Genomic DNA, 27,364 nt, shown 5'->3' with positions numbered 1-27,364 from the left:
GGGAGGTGAGCAGTATGGGCTGTGTGGTAGGTCTCCACACACCTCACATTTAGGTCTAGCTTATGCTCATTTATGGGTGTGTATATGAAAGGCCGAGTTTTGCTGAGAGATCAAGGCTGTGGGTGAGTGGTTCTGTTCCTGAGCATCTTCTAGTTGTGCTTGCAGAGCCCAGTGGCAGAAAACTGGGTGTGAAGTGAGAAGGAACGGAGGTTTGCTGTTGTCAACATTAACAAACCCTGAGCTATTACAATGGTTCACAGTATCAGGCAGGCAGCCAGTCTATAAGACACCCTTCACTTGCAGCTCTAGACTGAGGGCTTTGGTGTCCTCTTCTACCCACACGAGGTTTCCAGATAACAAGCAGGGCCAGCCCATGGCAGGAAAGATGCCTTTCTCCAGCCAGGCAGGCAGCCTGTACATCTTACCAGTACAGATGGGGTCACATGCTCACACCCTGGGCTAGATGAGGAGACCAGGAAGCTCAAAGCATCTTTGATGGGAAGGAAGCTGACTTTGAACAAAGAGAAAGGGAGGCTCAGTATGGGAATGAAACCTCAGCCTGAGCTTAGCTGAGATAGAGTGCTTAATTTCGTGACCCTGAGAGAGAAGTTCAAGTCTCGTAGGCTATGTCTTCATCCTTAGTTAAGGCCTCCATTCATGTATTTATGGTCCATACCTCTGGGTATAATCCATGACACCATTGCATGCATCTCTTCATTCTGACCCCAGAGGTCATCCACAGGCAGCAAATGAAAGCATCATTATTGGCCTTTGAAGGATGTGGAGCTGGATGTGGTATCACAGGTGCCAGAGCATGTATCCAAAGCACAGAGCTGGTCCCTCTGGCTCCTGAGTCACAGGAAGTGAGGTCATGTCTGGAATGTTTGTTCATAGGATCAGGTCTAGAAGGCCCACAGTTCCTGATCCCCCCTTGTAAACAGGAAAATGTTATCCAAGGGTTTTTTATATTACAGATAACTTGTAGTGTGATAGTCTGTATTGTCACAAGTGATTCCCTGTGGGAGATGTAACTTTAAATTTCTTTCCCTGCGATGCCCACTGAGTCATCTTAGCTGGCTAACTGTTGTTCTTTGCTCATGTGGGCAGCAGGCGTGGTGTGCTCAGTTCTGGGGACCTAGCCGATCTCTACAGGCCTTGGGTTCCACACAGGTAGGCAATGCTGTGTTTAGAATATTCAAAATAGAATCATGGTGTGTTTTAGAAGTTGAGAATGGGGAACTTAGGCAGCCGGGTGCCTTCTGGCTCATTGGATCCCTGCGAGCAGAATGCAGAATCTCAGAGACTCACTGTCCAGTATCCTTTGCTGACTACCTGTGTTCAAAAGAAAGACTTTCAGGAACCTGAGACATCCTCTCAAAAGCTGGTTAAAAGAAGCAAAATCTCTGAGGTCACAAATGGTGAAATCTTTGTCGTTCCCCCCACCCCAATACACTTACATGTCCTGTGAATTCTGAGAGGTTCACCGAGGCCAGGACGCCTACCATGGTTGCCACACTCTCTGGCTCTCTGGCTGTTTCTGTCTCCTGGTCCAGGGTGGAGTCAGTTCAGCCTCCACAGCTGGAGCCTGGTTAGAGAGCATGAGGTAGGACACAGTGTGTTCCGTGGACACTGGATGCCTTGACAGCACCAGGAGGAAGGAAGCGCTGGGAAAGCCCACGTAAGCCCCTAGCTCCATTCTGACCTGGTCAAGAGCTCTTCCCTGCCGGCAAGAGCCCTGCAGTCCCCATGTTGGGCCATTCCTCAGCTGAGCCAGCCCTGTACAGATTCTCACCTCCTTCCACACCCAGACAACCAATGGCTCAACGTCTTTGGAGGTGACATGAGGTATCAAGATGTGAAGAACTTGATTGCTCTTATCTCTAAAACTCCAAATCTGGACATAGTCTTGCTTCGGGCATTTATTTCCGGGCACACTTCCGTGTACAGGCGCAGATGCAGCAGTGCTTTCTTTGAAGGTTTGTTTTTGTTTGTATTGTTTTCTCTGTACCCCTTACCCTGATGTGGATGCATGCTCACTTGCCTGCTTGCATGTGGTAGTGTAAAAGTAAGGGGAAATTTTCTTTTTTTCTGACACCCCTGACTCACCACAGAAGCGACATTACAGTAGCTATTTTTTTCCTAACTGGACAGGATGGTAGCCTTCTAGGCAGTGACATAACTCTTCACATCAATGAACTAAGATCAAATCAAATTTTCATATGACAACTGCGTTCTGCCATGTGTAAAATGATGCTTGTCACCATCAGACACAAGAGCAAGTGATGATTTGCTCACTGATGTTGTTAGGATCAAATTGGACTTCTGGACCCAAGAATGAAACACCCACACCCATACCCATACCCACACCCTCATCCACCCATTCCATGCACAAATCTATTCATGTCTGTTGGCCACTAAACTTGTGTGGCTGCTTTGGGCTTAGCTATTTGGTAGCTTGAGGATGAAATTAGGGAGGTACCTCCTGCCTCCTAGCTGCTGCTTCTTGCAGTGGGGCAACAGAGAGGTGAGTTGGTAGGGTATAATTAGCAGGGCCAGGAATGCTGATTAAGCTCTTGAGCCGTTACCAAAAGAGGAGAAGAGATTGCTCCAGTCCTGAAGAACACTCATTTTGTTATTTAGCAAACATTGAATAAATGCCAAGTGTGCCCAGGCTGTTCTAGCTTCTGGAAATACAACACAGAGAAAGTCCCTGTCCTGAGGAATTATATATTGCTGTGCATTCTGGGGAAAGATAGAAACAAACCATGAGAAAGCATAATAATGATAAAATAATAGATCATGATGGTCAGAGCTCTGCAGTAATAAGCCAGGATTAGAGTGATGTTCATATGACTTGTTCCTATGGTGACATTGGGAAGAGTGGGGGACCCAGCTATGCATATCAGTGCAAGCGTGTGTTGGAAACAGTACCCCCAGAGTGTAAAGGCACCATGCATGGAGTGATGACTTGACTCCTCTTCTTGCTGAGACAATATACCTAACAAAATCAAGGAAGGGTTAGCTTGCCTCATAGTTTGAGTACAGACCCGCTAAGGGGAAGGCATGGTAGCAGGATGATCATGAGACAGCTGATCAGATTGTATCCACGGTTAGGAAGGGGGAACACAGATGTTATGCTTAGGTTCTCATTTTCATTTAGTCTAGACCCCAGCTCATTTAATGGTGCCACCTACCTTCAGTTACCCTAATCTAGAAACTGCACCCCTCAGAGAAATGCGCATGTCTCCTAGGTGTTTCTAGGTCCCTAGAAACAGTTCATGCTGACAGTTCATGCTCTCACAGGAGCTCCTTGTGTTCTCTGTGAGTCTGGGGAAAGAAGATGCTCCAGGAGAGAGCTGAGCAGGTCTGGATGTGGGAGGTCAGCTGATGCCACAGCAAGAGGGTGGTGGATGTGAGCCATCCTAGAACACTAGATATGGGCGTGGGTAAATATCTAGCAGAGTCCTTGGGGTATTTTCTGTGTGTATCCAACTGTAGTGGCTTGCCATGGTCTGTCATAGCAAATGCAATGACTTTTGCCCTACATGTGTTGGAAATAGATAGCAAGGGCTGACATGTGGGAGCAGAGAAGCTGGGCGATGAAGTTGGGTGCCATCTGCCTTGTGCCCACCAGCTGAGCTTAATTTAGTTTAAAGCAAAGCCAGCTCTCTAGTGCCTTCTCTTTCTCGTTTTTTTGGACATGTCAAAATTGGGTCATAATTTGTTCCGATGAGAACATAGCAGCCAATTTTAATCAAAGCTCTGCTGTCTCTGCACTGTCAACTGAGGCTGTCTATCCAGTCTCCACCTCCCCAGAGTTAAACTGTTCTTCAGAGAGTAGAGAGTGATGGAGAGAAACACCCAACTTCAACCTACACACATGTATACATGTACACGCATTCACACACACACACAGGCATATGAATGCATATACATGTATATCCCCCAATGAATATGCAATTCTTCAAAATGAGAGAGTGAAATGTCTGGCTGCATACACTGTGCGCAATGCATTCGCCTCCTTGGCAGTCAGTCAGATGCAGAATGTTTAGACACTGATAGGTAGAAGCACATCCCCAAACTAACCACTTCTGTATGCTGAAGCAATATCAAAATTTTATATGAATGGTTTTAGCATCACCGGACCAGAAGATTAGTTTAAAGAGTAGAGATGAGGTCTGGAGAGAGGCCTCAGCAGTTCAGAGAACTTCCCACTTTCTAGAGGATATGAGTGCTATCCCCAGCTTTTGTATTGGTCAGAGCAAAGATTCTGTAACTCCAGCCCTAAGAAACTTAACTTTTTCTTCTGATCTACACCTCTATTTAAGTCTAAGATGAAGGATAGATAGTGCTTCCTTACCAGCTTGTCAGGCCATGACACGGTCATAATACTCAGCTCCACATGAAGTCTGTACCTAAGGGTACCAAAGTCCTAACAGAGGGGTGCAGGGAGAGCAGATGGGGACGTCCCAGGTGCATAGCTGGCGCTTGATTGGAGAGTATGGAGGCAAAGTACAATGACTGGTGTGTTATGATGTTCTACACATCTCATCCTCAAGTTGATCACTCATGTTCCCATGTCTCAAATTGAGCAAGAAGTATGGACCCAGCATGTAGGCATGCTGCTGTGGTCTCTGTGGAGATCGGCCCTGCCTTCTGAAGAAGGGGCTGCGCCTGGCTGATGGCCTGTTGAGAAGTGCTGCTGAGCTACAACTGAGGAGATGCTAGAGGCAGGGACAAGGGAATGACTCTTTTAGATACTGCTTAACTGCTGTCCTACTGAGAACCAGGGAAAAGAATTTGTTCCCTATAAGTCTGAGATGTTAGTTCCTCTTTCATGACAACTTCCAAATGGACAGATGGTTATTTACATCTTAAGAGAAAATTATAATTATCTTTAGAGATGTAATTTTCCCTTATTTTCACACAGGGATTGTTGTTCGAATTGAAATAGATTATTATTGTGATTTCTTACTACAAGGCAGTATATGCCCAGAAAAGTACTGGAAAATACAGGACAGGAAAATACTTAATAATAATCTATGTTTTAACAACTCAAAAGAAATGTTCAGGTAACATCAAGAGTACAGACTGGTCTGGGTCATGCATGTGCTCATACAGCAAGCAGTGCAAATGTGCTCAGGTAGAGTAACCGGCTTATACTGATGTTTTCATTTGCTACGGTGCGAAGAATTTCCTGTAGGGTCAAACATTTTTCAAAATGACATTTCAAAACTGAAGAACTTTCCATTGCTCAACAATGCAATCTTTTCATTGTATTCCACAAATTGGAGTAAGTGAAGTACATGCAGTTATACTTAACATTTGCAATTATTTTTATTCTTTTCCTAATGTGAGAAAGACAGTGAGAGACAAAGACAGAGAGAGAAACAGAGAAGACAGAGACAGAGAGAGAGAGAGAGAGAGAGAGAGAGAGAGAGAGAGAGAGAGAGAGAACACTAATTGACAGCCCAGGAGGACCTCAAATTCACAACCCTCATACCTAGAAGCCTTCGCTTTGGTGGGAACATAAAGGCCTATGTCCATGGCCAGCCTTTGAATTATTTATTTGTCACAATTTTGGTAAGAGAAATTCCAAGAGAAGAGTTAAACAGAAATGTATTTAAGGCCGATAATCTTTATTTCCAAATTGTTCTATGCATATGTAAACATCTATTAGAAGACAAAGTTGCTTTAGAAATAATATGTTTAGTAGACACTGAGGTTTTTTTAGTATTTGTTTATTCATTTATCTATGTAGTTTTGGTGGACTGAGGATTGGACCAACAGCCTCTCACAGCCTAGATAGGTGCTCAACCCCTGCACTAGGTCCTTAGCTCGATTATATTCATTTTCTGTAACAAACCTTTAGCTCTGCTCTGTGACCAGACACTGTTAGAAGCCTGCACATCTCTTGCTGAAAGCTATAAGCTCTCAAAATATGATTCTCCAGCTTATGGCCACCTCAGAGTCTTCTTGTAACTTCTGTAGGCATGGGTGGAGGCTCACATCTTTCCTGATTTTCTTCAAATTCCAATTGGGACCACAAAGATTCCTCACGTCACCTGTTGTCTCCCAGGCGACCTCTGCCTTTTCTGCCATCGTGTTCCAGCTTCTCACATTTTTCCTCTGCAATGTGGGCTTTGTTCCTGATGATTTCTTTGTGCTTGTGCAGAGAACACACCTGCACATGGTGTGTGGCTTCTGAGACAAAGTGGTTAACACACTCTGCCCTGTGGGTTCCTTGATCCTACTGTGGTTGTCTGGCTCTTCTGCACCGCCCCAGAGTAAGCAGTGGTAGGGAACTTACATTGTTGATTTGAACTTAGGTCATGGAGTACAGGGTGCAGTTTGCACCTGGCACTTGGCAAACTACAAAGGGAGACAGAATACTAAACACTGTAAACGAGTGGCCAGATTTTCCTGAGTCAGCTAGAGAACTGGGCAAGACGATAAAGGCATGGAACACCTGGAAATATCTGACTCTCATCCCTTGCACATCAGGATATTCTAGGAGAAAGTGGGTCAATTCACAGTTAATAAACTCCAGGTTTTGTTTGTTTGTTTGTTTGTTTGTTTTGTTTTTCTCATCCTGGGAAGCTTCCAAACGAATGCTTTATTTACCTCCTTGCTACTTCCTCTCCATATCTTTTTGCTAATAAAGGGAACAATCTACTAGTATTCAAAGATTATCTTGGGCTTATCTATTCTCAGTGCTCCTATCTTAAGACAAAGATATGAGCAAGAGTTGGTGGTGAAGACCTGTCATCCCAGATAGATCCTCCGGCTACCTTACCTATGGAATATGTATTCAGTGCCAGCTCGGACTGACTCAGTGAAACCCTGCTCCAAAATAAGAAGAAAAAATAAAGTAACGAAGAATGGGATATAACTCAGTATCAAATTCAATAAAATTCATAAATTGTCTTAGATCTTGCCCTGCCAGATATCAAGTCAAATTCCCCTCATTGACTTAATTACTTCATTGATATTACTAAACTGATCGCTACCTTAACAGCCTTGTGATTTAATGTTGCCTCCTTCCACTCAGTGGGTGAGCAAGGGTCTAGGAGGCAAGGAGGAGCCTGGCAGGGTAAAGCAGGTGGTCCTAGGTGCCTGGGTAATGCTCTCTTCCCACCCCCGGAGCTCAAGCTCTTTCTTGCTCAGGTATCCCCTGAGGCTCCCCATCACTGTGCTCTTTCTCCTTTTCCATCACCTCCCTCCTTCTACGGGGTCTCCTGTAGCCAGACTGGCCTCAGATTCCTTGTGTTCCTAAGTATGACCTCAGACTGCTGACCCCCTGACTCTCTGCTGAGTGGTGGGATTATAGAAAACACCCACACACCTGGCTTTTGTTGTTTGGCTGGGGATTGAAGCTGGGACTTACTGCATGTTAGGCCAAAACTCCATCAACTCAGCCAAACCCCCAGGCTCTGTACCTGTCTATAGTGCCTCCTCTTTCCCTTTGCTGTTCTGCTATTTCATACTAATGCGAACTCTGTTCTACTTAACAGGCTTCGTTTCCTTTCAGTTTCCACTTACCCATGTGGCTTTCCCCTGGCTTTTTCCCCCATCTTCTCAAACACCGAAAACCCACAAGGCAGAGCTTCCACTCTCTGGCTCTTACGCCATAGTCACTTTTCTCACTTGTCCTCATTCTGTAGAGCCTCTTAGCATAGCATCTGTTTTGTTGATTGCATGCCCTAATCCATGTTTTTGTTCAATTTTAGCAAACATTGTATCTTTAGTTACATTTATATTTTATTTCTAGAGTTTGTGTGAGGAGTATTTACAGATTTTATTGGTGGTATTTTATTACCCTATTATCCTAAACAAGCTTTCTGACCATCGTTTAATTCATAGGTAGATACTGAACATGTTTATTTTGTAATCTGCTTCAGGCTAGCCCAGCCCTGAAGCTAAACACCTCTCATGGTGACAACCTTCCCACTTTGCTCCATTACCAGATTTCCTTCTGTTGTAGTGAGCGCCTGTCTCTCAGTCTGTTGGTGATGTTCTGAGGCCATGTGGGAGCTGTCCCCCTCTCTCGGGCATTGTGATTGTTCTCCTGGCAGCCTTAAGGTCACTACTTGAGAATCTGCTCTGACAATCTGCTCACCTCAGGTTCTGGATCTTGTTCTGTTCTTAAGTTCAGTTCCAAAGCTGTTGGTAGCTGGCTGAACAAAGCTCACAAACTCATTTTGTGGATTCTTCCGCTACTACCCAGAGTCTAGGTAGGAAGTAGGGTTCAAATCCCCCTCTCCAGCCATTCTCACAGGGCTCTGTTCCTTGTCCAAGTTCCTTGTCCACTCTTATTGTGTGTGGATGCCATCCAGGTCTAGAATCTAATACATATCTTTAAATGCACTGTGTTATACCTATCATGTGTCCTGTCTTCTCTTCTAAACTCGAACATATACATGTCAATGTGTGGAAGCTTAGGCTCTACACTCTGGGCAGCACTGGGCATTCTCTGTATTCTCCTGTGTCTTGAACGTATCTGATCCTGAGAAGGCAAGGAGTTGCCTGTCAGGTCCTCAGTGAATCCTTGGCTCGGGCTTAGGGGCTGTGACTCCTGATGGTCAGTGTCCTCTGTGATTAAGTCTCCTTGTAGATACACTCAGCTTCTTCCAAGAATACCAGAACTTAACTCAAGCACAGTGACAAAAGATCAACCTTATAAAAATACTTTATCACTTACTTTGTGATTTTGATCCCCTTGATGGGCTGCTCAAGAGGATCATGGGAAGAAATCCTCTGAAAAGGTGATCTGGACCACCCAGATTTGGAAGGAAGAATAACCACTTTGCCCCCATGGAAATGACACCCACCTCATAAATCTTTATTAAAGGCTCCTTAGAAATTCACAACGCAGAACCCACTGAGCTAATGATACACATCCTATAGGGCACACTTTTTTGCCGCACACTCTTAAGCTCTCTCTGGAGTGTTTGCCTTTTGTTTACTGTAGCTACTGTAGCCAACCCTGACTCTCAGAAGGACTCTTTGTCTTTCCAGAAGACAGGAATGAGAGAAGAAACATTTCCTAGATAACATATCTGCAAGCCACTATCACCAAGGTTTGTGCATACATTCCCTTAGGGAGAAGCCTAGCCTTGGGCTGCTTTCACAGAGCTTGGTTCCATTTTTTTTGTGTGTTGAAATAAATAAATTTACTCAAGACACAGATTTATTCTTTACTATAAGCACCTGCGTATCCTGTCAGATAAAATAAAAACGCTCAGCAGAGTAGTTGCTACTGGAGCTGGTGACTGAAGGATTAGGCTGTGGACTTGCTTCAATTTGGGGACTCACTGTTTCTTTATATGCATATGCTGAGTGCACAAACTGAATCGGGTAGGAATTAACAAGCTACAGGAAAAAAGCCAAAACGATGTGTCCGTTGGCTAGATAATGGGACTTGTACTAGCTGCTACCTTTACAACCATCCATGTCACCCTGCTGCACTGGTGGGCAGAAGCCCTTAGACTTCTCAGAGACCTCTTTAATTGCAGTGTGTGAAGCTACTGTTTACTGAGGCAAGTGAAGAACAGGAACCTGGGCCCTGACAATTCAGCAAAACAAAACGGGGGGATCCAAACCAGGGCAGAGGCTTTAGAAACTTTAACACATGGTTTTGTCATGTTTGTCTGATCTATCCAAGGGTAGATCTGGTACACGGAGACTACCACTAAGTGCCAACCTTGGAATAGGATTTCTGAAAAAATCAGAATTATGGAGAGGTACCCACTACCACACTCAGCTCTATTGACCCAGTGTCTCTGTGAGACAAGCCTCTTCCTCACAGAGATGTGGAGCCCACGCTTCAGCTGTGATGGGCATAGCTCAGGAGTGCCACAGCTGGTACAAAATGATTGCCAGGGGCATCCCATCCTCATATGAATCCGATACCGTGGCTGCCATCAAAGGGACTTCTGCGTTTGCAGAAGACTGGGTGCCCAAGGCCCCGGCTGTCGGTGAGGGGGCAGCTGACTCATCATGTAGCCAATGATCTGTTCTTATGGTGCCTTCCCTGTGATTTGTTTATTCCCACTAGGCCCCACTTGTGCACGCAGCACATGCATATGGGGAAACAGTGAGTCTCCAAAATGCTTCATAGGAGATGCCTGCTTTCTGGTATTATCCAGTGACTGGAGGAGGAAAATGGAATTTATTCTTGGGTTGTATTTGTAGCTTTGTTCATGGCTGAGACCAAATAATTGTCAATAAACATATTAAAGGGATAAAAGCCTGATGGAGTACTGTCCACTGAGGCAGAGGGGCATGTGCAGGACCAACCCTGGAAAGATTATCTGTTCACACCCTGCAGGATCAAGACACAGGAAAGGGGGACGCTGGTGCTCGGCTGCTTTTCAGATCAGAAAATCTGGTCTGTGGTATTTGTCAGGTGTTGGTTTAACATTGAGAAGAGTTTCACTAGGAAGGTCTGGGTTGTATATGGTTGAGTACATGACATTGCTTTAAACAAAGTGTAGGCATCATTTCACATGATATTGGTTTGAAACAAGAGGTTTATGAATGGCCTCATCAGCTTAGTGGTTCTGCTCAGTCCTTGTACCTGGCTGTCTTTGGCACATTGGTAGCTTGGTGGTGGGAATACAGCCACAGCAGCCTCTAGCTATAAGTCAATCTTCCCTGAGCAATGGCAGGTACAAGAAGGCAAATCTCTACCTAGCACCGATCTGAATTGTTTAACAAGCTGAACGCTGTCAGTTCTGCCAGTGTATTTGCACATTTGCTCATGCATTCACTTCCTCAATGAAAATTTATCAATAACCTCCTGTATCTCAGTCAACGAAAGGTGCGAGCTATAATACGATGAGTCCAGGCATCGATAAAAATAAACAAATTTATAAATATTCTTTGAATATACTGAAGATATTTATGCTGAAAATTAATGATTATAGTTTTGCTTAGGTTAATTATTCTGGAAATATTCTAAGTAGTTTGAATATGAAAAAGAGCAAAATATCTAAATTAACATCAAGAAAGACAAATGTTGACAGTTGTTTAGCACCTTAGAATAAATCTCTATGTATTTTCCCTATGGTCATTGTTATATATTTGTGTATATATGTATTTATATGTAAATGCATATTCATGTATATTCACTTTATATGTAAAATAACTTCCAAATCAAGAATTGCAATTCAGAGCAATTAAGTGATTATTAAGATTTAATCAGGTTATGCAAGCTGATCTGTGGATAGCAGGGAACCCAGGCTTCTGGTGGCTTTGTGTGGTTTTCTGTAACTTAAGCTGTATCTAGCACTTTGTGTCATTATTTGTTAATCAAGCCCAATTAGAAAGTAACCCCGATTAAACTAAATTAGACAGTTTAGCATAAAGCAGCCTTTATCAACTATTTTTCCAGCAAAGAAATTCCTCAGGGGTGAGACATTCCAAGACCTTGTCTGGTACCTTGTAGAGTAAGACACGTTCAGGGCACAGGGCAGGTGCTGCCCAACCTCACGCTACGAGGGGTTGGCAGAGGCAGCAGGATGGGAAAGACAGCTGCTTCACTGGAGTGCTCATGTTTACCTTCCATCTCTTCCTGAGTCATCCTGAAACGGAATGAGCCGTTCTGATAACCCTAAACAGTCAGGAATTGTTTCACCCGGGGTTGTTTTTCCCTCTGCTGCTGCAATTGTTGCAATTTTCACAGCACAGCATTTAAAAATGGTTAGTTCGTAACACACTAGGCACGGAATGGATACTTAAGAACTAGAATCTGAGGACAAGACAGTGCACATGGTGGCTGGAGGGATAGTTGATGTTGCAGATGACATTTGCATATTTAATTTAAGGGGAAATGAGTAGTTTCAGGTATATTTACAATATTTTCCCATCTTGTGGTTGAGAAATATACACCATTAATGTTTATTTTTAAATTAAGACAAATCAGCTCACCTTCTCTAAATGGTGGTGGCTACATGTCTAAGTGACTAAACATTGAGTCTAAATTTTGTATGATCTCCCTGGCTGAAAAGATCATTGGCTGTGTGGCAACTCTGGATTCCTCTGACTTCTGAAAGGGTAAATTTATTTATGATTTACCTATGTCAGATTTCATTTGCATCACTCTAGGGGAAGCAGTATTCGTCTAGTGTCATCTCTACTCATTTAGTAACCTGTCAGTCTGAAGCAAAATATGACACCCCAAAGATACCTTGTGCTCAGAGTTCATCTCAGCACCCAGAAGCAGCCTGCAGGCAGCTCCCTGAACTCATGGGTACAAGTGACTTTCCAATTTAATTGTAACTGAGGTTATGTTTTGCTAGCCAGAAGTATTACATGTTGTGTTTTGTTTGATACGTATGAGGAAAAAGTGTTCACTAGATATTGTGTTAAGAAATGTGTCCTACATTTCTTCACCAGAAGAAAATCAGTTGAAACAATTAAAATGATGGTTCATCAACTAGAAAGGTGTTTTTTGTTTGTTTGTTTGTTTGTTTGTTTTTGTTCGTTTGTTTACTTTTTAATTTTTTTATGTTATTTTTTTTTTTAAATTTACTCCCTTGACAACATGATCATAGCCCTTCCCTTGTCTCATCCTGGTCCTTCTCTCCTTTCCTCTTCTCCCCCTAGTCCTCGGAAAGAGGGCATCCTGTTCCCCTATCAACTGACCCCAGCCTATCAAGTCTTATCAGGACTAGCTGTATACTCTTCCTCTATGGTCGGGCAAGGCCGTCCTACCATGGGAAAGTGATTGAAGAGAGGCAACAGAGTCCATGTCAGAAACAGCCCCTGTCCTGCTTACTAGGGAAACTACATCGAGACTGAGCTGCCTATGGGCTACATCTGAGCAGGGGGCCTAAGTACTCTCCATGCATGGTCCTTGGTTAATGCATCAGTATAGGAAGTAATTTGTTGATGATGAGAGCAGGATGCCAAGGAATTTACTGTAAACACTAGTTTACAGTCTCCTTGCCTGTTACTATACTAAGCTCCTTCAATAGGACATAGGGGTAAAAGGAGACAGACAGAAAACGAAGGAGAAGAAGTGGAATGGCGCCAGGTAATGATGTAGGTGCTGCCATCTTTTTACCCAAATCATCCCTATGCATAAATATCATTAATGAGTAAACTTGTCAGGGTTCTCAGGCAGTTACATTAGTTTCTATAATTAGAGAAATTATTTGAGGACACTTGCGTTACACATAAGTGGTAAACTCAGAAATATCTTCCCATACGTTAAATAAAAGCCAGGAACACCGCAGGTCTAACCGGCACTGAAACCTAACATATAATCTAAAATCTATGATTCTGTCCTCATCTTTATTGAGGACTTTTGGGAGCTTTGGATGTTTATCTCAGGAGAAACATATCTATAATTTTCATAGTATGGACGTGCCCTAGAGAAGTCTGTTGTTGGCTCAATGGATGACAAATGATGAAGAATAGAGCCTCAGCATTAATGAGAGCTCTGGGAATGATCCAGCCCTGTTGACTTAAGATAGATACCACCACCCCCCCAGCAATAATAGTCATAGCAGCCTGCAGGTAAGGCATAGGGTCAGAATTTATGGCTTTCTCAAATATGGTCTAAGTTGTTCTGCTTTTATAACTTTGAGTTTTAAAAATTAGGTTGATTTTTCTCTCTTTCGAGCTTAAAATATATGGTCGTTTCTTTCCACATAACAATATCATGAACAATAACAAAGCTTGACTAGGAAAATAAGTATTTGTTTTAGGAATATGGACACTGAAGGGTGAATTCATTCACTGCTATAGAATCAATAGTATATGTGTGTAACCTGGAGCCCCAAGCTGCCCCCAGGGAAGGCAGGCAGGGCTCCCAGTGGATGGGTTTTTATATGGCAAACATTGACTGAGAGCTTGATGGACTTTAAATCAACATGACAACAAGTCTTCAGGAATGTGTATGATGGATTTATAGATTAGGTTCATTGAGGAGAGAAGACCCATCATAAATACAAGCAGATCCATTCTGTGGGGTGTGATCCTGACTGAGGGTACAGAAGGGAGAGTAAGTTGAGCACAGCATTCATCTGTGTCTCCCTATTATGGATGCAACTGTGACCAGCAACTTTCTGCCTCTTCTGCCATACCCTCCCTGTATCCCCTGAAACTGTTTCCCCTGGAACCATCAGCCAGAATAAACCCTTTCCTCCTTAACCTGCAATTGTCAGGTATTTTGTAACTGCAATGAAACAAGCAACTAATACAGTCTATCATACAGAAACATAGCTTACCTTCAGGACAGATTTTTTTTTCTTCAGACTTCAAGTTTTAAGGGAAGATTAGTATTTTATTTAGGTCACTAATGAACTTGTAAAATCTTGTAAAAAACTTTAGTAAAATCTCAACCCACCTCAACATAAATCATGACGACACTTTGTTTAGTCAGTCACTGCACACTATACTTTGTGTGAAGTGTTAAATCTCTAAACGTGTGGGTCTTCTGCATTTTCATCAGAGGTGGACTTTTTACTATTATTACAAGTTCCTCATGTGGCTAATCAATGAATGATGTCAGAGTAATCTCTTACTACTTGCTATCCCCTCCAGCTCTTTGCAGCTCTTTTTATCTTGAAAAGGCCTCTTATTTGGCCTCCTCTACAATGCATACCTAACCGCCTGCTCTCTCCTAGCTGCTTTGTGATTCAAATCCCAACTACATAGACTCCTACTCCTTCAGCTAGGCCTGAGTTTGGTTGAATTCATTCTCAGCTCAGCCATGTGCGTCAGCCAGTGCACAGCTTCTGGGGCAGAAAGGGGAGTAAGGCAGAGAATACCAGCTGCCCCTGGGCTCATGTTTTAGTGGGAATAAACATGAATAAACCTAACTTCTATGTTAAGTGGCGTATTTCTGGTGAGGTCCCAGAAACACTGTTAACTCTGTGAAAACCGTGTTCAGCTACGATGCCAACAGTCCTTTCCGACCACATATAACCTAAGTCTTGTTATACCACCCTGGCCTTATCCTCAAGCTCATTTTGCCTGATACGTAGCAACAGTTGTCTCTTAGAGCACTTTTTAAGTTTTCTCCATCAGGTCTAGTTCAACTCTGTGTAAGCTTGAGCCAGATACTTGCACAGCCTTCATGAGTTTTTAGTTGTTTGCCAGCTGCACGGATGTTGAACCAAGAAGAAAGACTGGTTACAATTAGCTTGCTATTTCTTTTCACAAAGGTTAATTTCATGTTGATTTGGATTAGCCTAACATATAAAAGTCATTTGAATTGTTAGTTTCCTACCAATAAAAATGCATGCTCTGTCAAAATTGCCATTTTCCATTTTTAGTATTTAAATATAATGACTATATGAAAAGACACAAACACTGTAAAATAAAATTTCATGCCTCTTTACTTATTGGTGGAAAAGCTTGCTTTCCTGTGCAGCTACCCAGGTTTGAGTTATGAGACACTAAACCCTGTGCTTTTGGAATGAAAATTCCAAGCACTGTTCTCTCAGCCTGTGCTTATGCCATACAAGTCATTTCTTCTCTTTAAATAAAAAAAAAAAAAGCATGCTGCTCTTAGAGAAAGATTAAATTCCCTGAAAGTGTTTCTGTGTTGATTTGTTGCTAGTTTCTAGCCCCTAATCTTTTATAAATTAGACACATCATCCTAACATCCCTGGATGAAGTGCCCGTAAGGTCAGGTACTACAGATGTAAGCGAAAGGTTATGTGAGAGCCCCTTATGATTATTCAGATGCTCACAGAGACGGTTTTTGTATAGCATCAGTAGATGGGGCATTAATGGGTGATCTTCCAATCTCCGTAGACATATTGCCTTCAGATATTGCAGATGGATAAATGAGGGCATGATGGTTCCATTGTGTCTCTCCATGGTCTTTTCACTACAGGCAGATTCATGGTGAACCCCACATGTGCCTCATGCTGCATCAGGAGAGCAACCCCATGTCCTTACAGGCTTTATCTGCCTCTGTTTTATCAAAAAGTGCCTAATCTGATATATTTCATTTCATGATAGATTCCCCTCCCCATGCTGGCAGTTAGAATCTTTGACATTGGGGATCCTGTCTGAAGTCTAATGGCCATCTTTTTCCATTGTGTAGGGGGGTGAAGGGTGGGAAGGGGTTCTCATTCCTCTTTGCTGTCATCACTAAGCAGATGCTTTTTCTTGGAAGATCCCTTTGGAGGGAAAATGGGTTAATATAGAAAGAAACATGGGCTTTGAAATCCAAACCCTGATGCCCTTAATTAGATAGGCAGAATGTGTTGACTCGTTTATTAAGCGGGAAAAGTGATCCAGACACAGAGGTCTGTGTGGACGGGAAGCATGCAAGTGTGCTGGTCATTTGTGGGAGGTGTGCAGAGTCCTCACCTCTGCGTTTAAAGTCAATACCTTATGGTTTTTACACAAAAACATACCTTTTTTTTTTAAACAGATGAGTATAGCATTTGCTGATTAGGAACATACCAAAGACAAACTAATATATCCATTTAAGGCTAAGTGAATAAGTGCCACAGCAGGATCATATGTGACCATACGTGACCTTCAATGACCTACATATTTTAAGTTTCTTCTTGGTGAATTAGAACCTCTGTGATCTCAGAACTAGAAGTGGCATGCTGTGCTTTCCATAAGGAGACAGGAACTGGTCACTTGCAATTGGTGATCTCAACATTGTGCGTGTATTATGTTGTGTCTCCCAGGTGTCACACCCAAGGTGACTGTCAGCATCCACAGGAAGGCTGTCTGTCAATTTGGTTCTCAGCCTCCGCTCTCTTAGGCTCCACATGTTCAAAGTATCTTAGTGACACAGAGAGTGACAGGGCATAGACAAGGAATATTGAGGTTTTGCCTGGACAGCACAGTTGAACTGGCTCTGGTGGAGGGGGCACAGGTTAGCTGGAATCTGTGGAAGGTGAGAGATCAGGAGAGTTGGCCCCACCACGTGTCTGGGGTGGGGGTGATCCTCCTGCCCCCTTTACCACCTGCATTAGCCTGGGGTCATGAGAGGAGAGCTAGCCCTGCCCTCTCACTGGCTGTATCACTCACAAAAGCAGGCTCTGCCCCTCACCTGGACAACACAGTGGAGCTAGTCCTGAAGGTGAAGGGAGAGGGGAGCCAGCCCCAGGGGTATGAGAGTGGAGAATTGGCCCAAACCCTCACAGACTTCAGCACTTGGGAGAATGGGCACCTTGAGTGGGCAGCATGGTGGAGCCGGCTGTGGAGGTGTGGGTGCAGGTAAGCTGGCTTGAAGGCATGAGAGCAGGAGAGCTGGCTCTGTCTCCTAAAGACGGTAGCACTGGGTGGCCCAGCCAGAGCAGCGTGGGACAGTTCACCTGGGTAGTTCAGAAAAGGGAGAGAACATGCTGACCAGCTCAGCTGTCACATAGGCCCAGATCCAGGGCTCTGGTTTGGCCCACCCCAAAATATGTATCACTCGTGAATGCTCGGGGTATGGGAAGGGGCCAGTCCTGCTGATCCAAAGCTGCAGGATCTCCACAACAGAGGTAGCAATGAGAGGACTCAGAGGAGCCCCATGTGGATAGAATATTGATGATGTCATAAAAGCATCTCAGGCCAGACTCATTGCAACGAACATGTGCAAGTGAGGATGTATGGACAGAGGGATACACTGTGGGACACACTGTGACATACTAAACACTGAGACACACTGTGATATACTTCCAGGATAAGGTGTTTTCAGGATTTGCTTTTTGTTGTTGTGATGGTTTGTTTATAGCTATCTTTGTTTTTAAATCTTGTTATTCTCTTAGATATATATATAATATATAAATGTGATAGAATATATATATCTATCTTTTATTGTATTAATTACAATGACCTTAAATAAAATGTTTTAAAATCACTTGTATGTTATTATCAAAAATGGTTGAGTACTTCTGATATATAAAACTAGTATTTTCTATGTTTAAAAATATCAGTGAATTGGGGCTGGAGAGATGGTTCAGCAGTTGAGAGAGTTTTCTGGTTCTCAACACATTTGAGTTTTTCAATTCCAAGCACCCATGTTGGGTGGCTCACAACCACCTATGAATTCCAGCTTCAGGAACTCCCACACTCCCTTCGGGCTTCTACTGGCACCCACATACACATAGCCTACACACAGACACACATGCACGCACACATACATAATAACAACAAGAGTCTGGAGAGATTGTTCAGTAGGTAAGATCACTAGCTACTCCTGCAGAGTTCCAAGGTTTCCAGCACCATCATGACAGCTCACAGCCTCCTGTACCTCCATATCCAGGGGATATGGCACCATCTTCTGGCTTGCATGGGTGCTGCACACATGGTACACTGACATACACATTGGAAAAGACTTATATACATAGCATGAGGGTAAATAAATTACAAAAATCTTATTTTTTTTAAAAAAATCAAAAATTTAAGAAATGGAGGGGTTCAGACTTAACCACAATATATTTGATATGATATATTAAATAGATAGCATTTTAGTCCTCGTGTAGGTTATAATTATTAAATGAAATATACCTGTATCTAGTTAAATTCTATATACATTTAATTGTTATATATTTATATATGTGCTTAAAGAATTTGTCACATATGTGTATGGGTTCATGGTATCTATTATAAAGTTACATATTTATCTTTAGATAACATGTATACAATGAAACATATATGCATTATATGTGCACACACATGTGAATATACATACATGCACACAAACACACACATAGATCCCCAAGTCGGTCGTACATTGAGTTCAAGACTTTTCCTCCTCTTTCTGCTCCAGCAGATCTTGTTATCGCTATGAGAAGGCTATAAGGACCAACTTATAGGTCTCTCTGCACAGTTTCTGCAAAGCATTCATGAATGTTGAAATCTGAGTTTTAAGTGTCCACAGAGACTAGAGGAAAAGGCCAGGCTATGGCCCTTGGCTGTGTTCTTTTCCTGCACTCTCCTTGCAGATGTGACCTGCTCATACAGGTCAGTGCAGGGCACAGGCTGTCTCCACGTCCTGAAGTACAGGCTTCAGCATGTGGCAAGGGCCGGAAGAGGCTGTTGACAGGTCATGCTCAAGGCTCTTGTGAAATGGTCCCTGGTTTTCATTTCGTTAAGCTTACAGGGAGTTTACATTTGAGTGTGCTTACGTTCTCATTTTCTTTGAACAAGTAAAGAAACATTGTGGTTTAATTTGAAGATACATAAGGGAAATAAGTCTCTCTGGGAATGCACTGCCAGAGTGATTTGTCAGCAGGAAGGTTACCTATTACTACGATGGCATTTGTCAAGCACCCGGCTTGCCTCTGCCTCTCGAAGCTAAACAGACCCAGGAGGCAATTACGTGAGAAAGAGCAAGAGTTCCAAGTGTGGGCCATGCAGTCTTTCTCTGTTATGTCATCAAGGACTCATTCATTTTCTTTTGTGCTTCTCAATAATGCAGTTGTGGAATCATATTAAAATGTAAAATATATTCTAAATTCATAAACCACCATAACCTAACAGGCTATTTGTAGCACGTAGCAGCAGAATTTGAGATGAGAGAACATGGAAAGTTTTCAGATATAGAATTAACATAAAGACATTTATTAGCAAAATGTGATATTAAACACTGCAGTAAGGTAATTGGTTAGGTAATATAGATGTTTAGAAAACCCAGCCCTGGGCTCTCACGTGACCTCAAGTTCTATATGTCTCACTGGAGATCTGTTAATAAGAAATCTTGAACGATACTGTGAAAATAATGTGTTTGTGACAATTTATTTCTGTATAAACTATCACTTCCACCTGACCAGTACTAACAACCCAGCACGTTCTGTGGTACTGTGGTCTCATCCCTTGCAATGCTCTAGCTGAGATCACCATTGTGCTATGGTTGTACCATCAGCAACCGATCATCCTGATTCAAGAGGAGGACTCCTGATGGTCCCTTTGTTGAGATAAAATTCCTTAAAATCCTAAGGAAGGGGAAAGCAGTATTCATTAGCATCTTTCCCGTTGGGGAGAAGAGGCAAAGGATTCAGAATGCGTAAGGGAAAATATGGCCGTGCTTATTTATTTCAAACTGAGAAGTCTGTGGCCTACCACGTTCCTGCGGCACATATCAGGGAAAGGGCGTGGGCAGGGTGGGGACATAGCTGCTAAAAAACCCGAACCAGAACATTTTTATGACATTCTTGATTTTATCACTTCCCCACATTTTTTTTTAAAGATTTATTTCTTTTTTTTATGTAGACGAGTGCTCTTTCTGGTGTACACGTGCTCACCAGAGGAGGGCGCCAGATCTCATTATAGATGGATGTGAGCCACCATATAGTTGCTGGGAATTGAACTCAGAACAGATACTGAACTAAGAGCAGACAGTGCTCTTAACCTCTGAGCAATCTTTTCAGGCCCTCCCTGAAGGGTTTAAATGGTTAGTTTGTCCCAAAGTTGATCCTGCAGAAATAGAGCTGAAAGCCAGTAAAGGAAAGCAGGTCAGTAGTAAAAACATGCAATGATATTAAGCCACAAAGCTCACCATGATCAGACACTCAAACTTATGAAAATGTCTTTTCTTCTGAATCATTTGTTCCGACGATAAAGGAAAATTTAACTTGGAAGGATGCCCTGCACAGAAGCGCAGCATTGGTCATGGAGAAAAAGATTGCACCCTGTGTGTATTTTCTTTGACTCTGGAGTTTTAGTGAAGGGGAGTTGAATCCACAGAGCTGAAAGGAATCCCAGGAACATCTTTGATTGGAGATGAGATGAGCACACCATTTTACTTTTTTTGTTTTTTTAAATTCTCAGTGCATTTTATCGTTGTTATAATCTGTATAAAAGTAATATGATTATTGAATAAAAGCAACCTTTCATGCAGAGCTCCATTTTACTTTGCAACCTGCTTTGGCATTTAAATCCCCCCTGTGTCACTCCAGTGCACTCAGTCTGGCAAGGACATTCAGGCTTGTCCTACTTAGCTTTGACTGTAAACTCTTCACAGCCTAGAGTCCCTATTCAATGGAGGGGCTGCCTAGAGCATGTTGGCTTAGGGGTGAGGCAGGGCAAGGATTGTCTTTATTGATAAATGACATAGAAGGGCCCAGCCCACTGTGGTAGGCACCCTTCTCCTGGATTGTATTAAACACCAGCAAAGCATGATTGAGCAAGTAAGCCAGCCAGCAGCACCAACCATGCCTTCTCCAGTGCTCCTTGGTTGAGTGAACTCCCTGTCTGTTGTAACAATGCGTGGCAGACCAAGAAGTCATGCCTTCAGATTCCTGCCTCCAGATTCCTACCTTGAGCTCCTGCCTCAACTTCCCTCTGTGATGGACTGTCACCTGGAAGTGTAAAATGAATTCTTTCCTTACCAAGCTGCTTTTAGTCATAGGGCTGCATCCCTGTAACAACAAGGAAACTAGAGTAGAGGTCAACAGCATCAAAATTCTGTTAGTTCGCATCTATCAAGTGGATTTTACTAAGAAAATCTTGTGGATTAATTCTATGGGTAGACACCAAGTCATATGAGAATAGCACCAGGAGATTCTCATAGTTACCTGTTAACTTTTGCATCGTCACTGTGATGATTATCTATTTAAAACATTCATTATCTCATTAGCGTAAGCCTCATCTCTAATTAGCCCATCTCTAACCTCCCTCGTTATTGAAGCAGGTAACTAAACCACAGCATCCTCAGTGTCTCCTTCCCTGAGCTCCTGCTCTAACTCTATGGTTTCTTACAGATAAGGTCAATGTCGATCTTAACTGCCATTCACAAGAGCAGAACACTTAATGCAGAAGTATGAGCTCCGCTGCATACCTCACTGTACTTTGTACTCAGCTAATGGCTTACTGAGCATCAACAAGCTATAAAAAAGTCATTCAGAATATATGCAGCAGACTGCAGACTTGGCCTCACAAATGGGAGTGGGTTACTTGCCTAAGTACTAAGTACTCAAGGTTACTTAAGTAGTTAAACATTTAAATCCTAAGTACTTTAATATTTACAACCCCCAGAACCCGCACTATATATATATATATATATATATATATATATATATATATATATATATATAAAACTAGGCATGGTAATGTTTGCTTGTAATCTCAGCGGAGGTAAAGACAGATTTTGGAACCTCACTGGCCACTTAGAAGGCCTACTTGTCAAATCCCATGCTAATAAGAGATGCTCTATCAGAGAGAAAAAGGCAGTTAACTGGAGAGTCATGAAAGATAACACCAGAGTTATCCACCAAAGTCCACACAAATGCACACACACACACACACACACACACTCACACATCTAGACCTCCCAGACACAAACTCACAAATAAATATTTATGTTATCATACTCTCTACATTTTATATCCCAAATCCAGTCAAAGTTGGTGCAAGTGTTCTCATCTACAACTAATGATCACTTTCAAATTTAGCTTCCACTTTATAAAGTCAATGTGTATGAGCTCCTCTACGTGGTATTTTCAGTTCTGAGTCTTAATTGTTTTGACCAGGGTTTAGCATATTTATTGACATCTACGGCATGTGTCCTTTGAGGCTTGGAAAATTATGATCTAACAAAATTAGAGTTAAATGGTATTTATGTGGTTAAATCCTCTCAGAACCATTTCTCTGAGGCTCAGGGACCCTGACTGAAGGAGGTTTCTCTTTATAACCCTCAAAACCCTTCTTCGGTTTGAGAGGCACTGCTCATTTGTGACGTGGAGAGTTGGGGAGTTAGGGAGCTTACTGTTGGCATGGCCATACCCTGATGATATCCTGCACACTGTCGTATTGTCATGACAAACATCTGCTTCTGCTTCAGTTTCTAAAGCCTACCTCCCACTTCTCCCCATATGCCTTACCCTCTACCACATGCAATCAGATTTTTCTTGTCCACAACCGATGAACTCACAGTTGAGTGAAACATCTTTTCCTCAGTAAGTTTATTGGTGTTGTTATTATGTGTTCAAGAAAGTTTCCATCTAACTTGGATGCATATACATAATCCTTCCCATTGCTTCGTAGTATCGTTCTACCTGAAACTTAAAAACCAAAGGAATGGACAACTAAAAGTAGACTTTCTATAAAGCTTCCTGCATTGGTCACTTTTGGTTGCTGTGATAAAATACTTTGACTGAAAATGACTTGAGGAAGAAGGCCTATGTTGGCCTGGAGTTCCAAATGGGGGAAGTATGATATCAGGTAATCAGAAGCAGGAAGCTTAGCACTCTCATCTTCAACCACACAAAGAGAGCAGAGAGAGTAAACTGGAAGTGAGGTGAGGTTACACACTCGAAGCCTACCCCATCGATGTACTCCTGCAGCAAGGCTCCGTTGTCTAAAGTCACATAACTTCACCAAACAGCACCACCAGTGGAGGGCCACATGTTCAAGTACCTTTAAGGAATATTCCTTCTTCAAAACAGCACCTTGGTGTTGTAGTTCTGACAGAGCACATTAGACAGAGGGGTAAGATCCTGGTGAGCTACTCGTGGAAAAACTCTGTGATTTCCATTCCCAATGGGAATATGTCATCCTGAAGCCAGCCACTGCGATTCTGTATGAACGATTCAAGTCAAGGGTGGCTGAGTAAGAGGGACTCAGAGGTAAAACATGATGAGACACACAGGGGATCATGATTTGACATAACTGTTTTTATTAGGTAGTCTCAGAGAATAAGTAGTGGACAATTCATACTGGTTAACTCAATAAAACCACACAGGATACTCAACAAAACCACACGCTGGGCGAATACAGATTTTTCAGAATCATGGGAAATTACATATTTACAGCCATAGTTACATTTATATCATGGGTAGGTATCTGTATTACATCCATAGCTGCTTGTATTTGTATATCTACATATCTATATGAATGTTTATTGCTGTACTTACAACTGTATGAAGAGAGCTGAACACACACACACATACATATATCAATCATACAATTTACTAGTTTTGGGCGTTTTAAATATACAGTTCTCAGACATTAAATATGTTCATACCATTAATCTTCTATCATCACCATCTATTTTTTTTAAGATTCACTCACTTATCATGCACACAATGCTCTGTGTGCACGTACACCTGCAGGCCAGAAGAGGGCACCAGATCTCATTATAGATAATTGGGAGCCACCATGTGCTTGCTGGAAATTGAACTCAGGACCTCTGGAAGAGCAGACAGTGTGCATAACCTTTTTTTTTTTTTAAATATTTTTTTTCTTATCCATTCAAGCTTCCAGACACTTGGCTCTCCTCCTGACCACAGTGTGGCACAGCTTCCTTTCTCCCTGTGGAGTGAACTTTTTGGCAAGTTCCCTGTGTCCTGACATGCAAACGGAGCCTCTAGTGATCCTTGTTCCGTGGTTCTCGCCATTTCCTTTTCTTTTCTGTGTAACTCCTTTTGCCCACCTGTCTTTGTTAGCAAGGACACACAGCACTGTGGGTTCTTGCAACAGAAGAGTGTGTTTTCCACAGCTCTCCAGGTGGGGGTGTGGAGTCAGCAGATCTGGCTTCCTCCGAGGCTGCCCTTCCGTGGTTGTTGACTCTCCCCATAGGTTCACCTGAGTGATAAGGCCTCTCGTGGACACGGTTCCCAAGTCTACCAGTTGTGCTGGGATTTAACCAACAACATCACTCCAAGTTACTCCTCTTCAAATGCAGTTGAGCATTGAAGGGCTAGAATTTGTGGTTTCAGTCCCCAGTCAGGGTGGGTTTCATTCTGCCTCTACATGGATATGGGATCCATTTATGTTTAAATCAACCACCTCAAGGAAGAGAGCGTTACCATGCAATCTCTGTTCTTTTTTCTTTCCTGCATTTCTGTTTACTTTTTGGTGTTTTATGCTGACAAACTTTGATTAGCTTCTCCTTATCTGAAAATTTTAGCTATTTCCTTTGTAGTTACCCAAGCATTACATAAACACCACAAAATTATGAAATCATCTGAAGTCAATACCAGTTTAGTATTACTTACATACAAAAATTTCACTCCTTACAGCTCCACCTCTGCCCTCATACTACCAATCTTTAAAATTGTATCTTCATACATTACTATCCATTAACATAAATTTGTTTCATGTATTTTTCTTTCAAATAGTACAGAAAACAGAAAAGTAAAAATTACAAATCAAAATATTATTTTTCATGTGTATTCAAATATAATGTGTATATATATTTAGTTCTCATTTGTGTGTGTATGTGTGTGTGTGTGTGTGTGTGTATACTTGCTTATGGGAAAATTCATTTTCAGTTGTTTGAACTTATATCTAATGTCCCTTTTTTTCAATTTAAATAGCTTCCCTCAGGAAGAATGTCAGGGTCAATTCCATTTATAATGAATTCATCTTACTTTGGTTTTTCTGAAAGTGCCTTAATTTATTTTTTTCTTAGAGGATAGATTTGCAGCACACACAATCTGTGCTCCATGGCTGTTTCTGCACGTATTTCAATTCTCTATTGAGAGATCCTGCATTTGTGTTTGTGTTTGTGTTCCCTTGGTCTTGTCCATGCATTACAGTGTGCTGCAAGGATTGATGACACCCAGGAAACTAAACGGGCTTACCATACCTCTGTTAAACACACTTGGGGGGTGGTGGCAAGGTCCTTGATTGGATGAGACAGTTTACATGGGGTGAGGTTCATGTTAGAGTGCTATCCGCTCTATCCAGGATGCACCTGGTACTTAGAGACTGCTCTGTGGGGTGAGAAACCCAATGGGAGGCTTGGGAGCCTCAGAGAGGAAAATGCAACATTCCTGTTTCCATTCAATGTGAAGCACATTCAGCATTTAAAGTTGAATTTCATGTATTAAACTACATATTTTATATATCTTAGTGATTATCACTTGCACTATGATCCATGGTGGGGGGTGGTCAAAGCTGCCTGCTTCATAGGCGCTGGCCTTTCCTCTGTTCTATAAACTGACCCAACTCAAGGGCAGTCATCAAGAACAAATGAGCTTCTAATTAAATTTTCACCTCTTCAATAGAGGAAAAGGCTAAACGAAAGAATGTCCCTGTCCTTTCATGGACAAAGGTGTCTTTGATTTTCAAGAGCAAAGATTCACTTTAATGTGGCAGAGCTGTCTTCAGAATAAGAGAATTCACTTTGAGTCATGATCGCCGAAGCTCTGAGTATGTCTTGCATTAATTTTCCGGGTGTTTCCTTGATGGCTGCACAACCTTCTAACAGGGTTTCTCTCTGTCACAGTGACCCAGGGAGGTGTGGCTCTGGTCTCTGACATGTGTCCAGATCCAGGAATTCCGGACAACGGCAGAAGAGCAGGTTCTGACTTCAGGTAGGAAACAAAACAATGGAAAATAAGTTCTTTTCTAGAACTTACACCTGGGCTGCCATTTTAACTCATTTGTCCTGTTGCTGGAATGGCATAACTTGTCAGTAATTAGGAAGCTGCAGTATTTGCAGAACCGTAGGCATAGTATGTTGAAAATTTTCAAGTACTCTGACACTGATGGCTTCAGAAACTGAGCCAGGCTAAAATTTTGACTCTGAAAGTATGTGGAAAAAACAGTCTTCAAATTTTCTTATATTTAAAATTGTATCACTTGCTATTGCAATGCTTAAAAATAAAGAACACACACGTTATTATATATTCATGATTATTGCCTCAAATAAGCTTTTAAGGCGACACAGTATTACTGGCCTGCAGTGCCATTTACTAGAAAGATGCTGCTAATCATTTTAGGATTGTGAAGGGCTAAAAGCCCCTCTCTCGTTACTGTACCATGGTGCAGTTGTGATTACAAACACTCTGAGGCTTAGGATTTCTTCTTGTCTCTCAGTTCAGAAACTTAAGATTTGTCACCTTACCTGAGGGGAGAGTAAACAAGAGTAATCTGAGGAAAATCAAGAGTGAAGGACACAAGAAAGGAGTTTTCCTTCCTTATAATCTGCCCGTTCATCAGAGAGACAGGCAGAATCAAGGCTACTAACATGGACTGCAAAGCTGTTCTACGCATGCAGAGGGAAGGGGGCCAGTTCTCGGTGATCCTGGCACAGCAACAGTACATTAAAGAGGATGAGGAAACAGGACTCTTTTCTGTGGGATTTCTGTTACGAAGTTGATGCTGTCAGTAGAGTTTCTGTTACCAGTTACACAGAGCTTTGTGAGTTGTGTTTTTTTTTTTTTTTTTAACTTTTATTTCAGATCCTAGTGTGGAAAATCTAAGGTCCAGGGGCCACAGCTGGCAGCCTTGATAATTGAGGATGCTCCCTCCCATCTTTTTCCCCTTTAGGGAGCCATTAATGTCCCATCTCTGGTCTGTCTTATGATCCGCTTAACCTAAACCGCCTCCCAGTTCCTACCTCTAAAGGCCATAGCTGTATTAAGTTCACCCTTTCCCATAAGGGCTTGGATTTAACCACACAGTCAATGCTCACCCACAGCATTGACAAGCAGTGTCCTTTTGT

At 42.4% G+C, this 27,364-nt stretch overlaps 1 protein-coding gene across 2 annotated transcripts in view; it reads left to right on the top strand.

Annotated features, from left to right (window-relative positions):
• Positions 1 to 27,364, top strand: part of Csmd1 (CUB and Sushi multiple domains 1) — a 1,585,983-nt gene that overhangs the window by 1,052,999 nt on the left and 505,620 nt on the right. For both annotated transcript variants that reach the window (XM_060381443.1, XM_060381442.1), the window contains exon 8: positions 26,144 to 26,231. In XM_060381443.1, coding sequence (XP_060237426.1) covers positions 26,144 to 26,231 — 88 coding nt within the window. The remainder of the gene's footprint in view (positions 1 to 26,143; positions 26,232 to 27,364) is intronic.

The sequence above is a fragment of the Meriones unguiculatus genome, chromosome 4, assembly GCF_030254825.1.
Source record: "Meriones unguiculatus strain TT.TT164.6M chromosome 4, Bangor_MerUng_6.1, whole genome shotgun sequence".
In the NCBI taxonomy this organism is placed as follows: domain Eukaryota; kingdom Metazoa; phylum Chordata; class Mammalia; order Rodentia; family Muridae; genus Meriones; species Meriones unguiculatus.
Note: the sequence above shows the minus strand (reverse complement) of the source record. Positions and strands in the feature narration are given on the sequence as shown.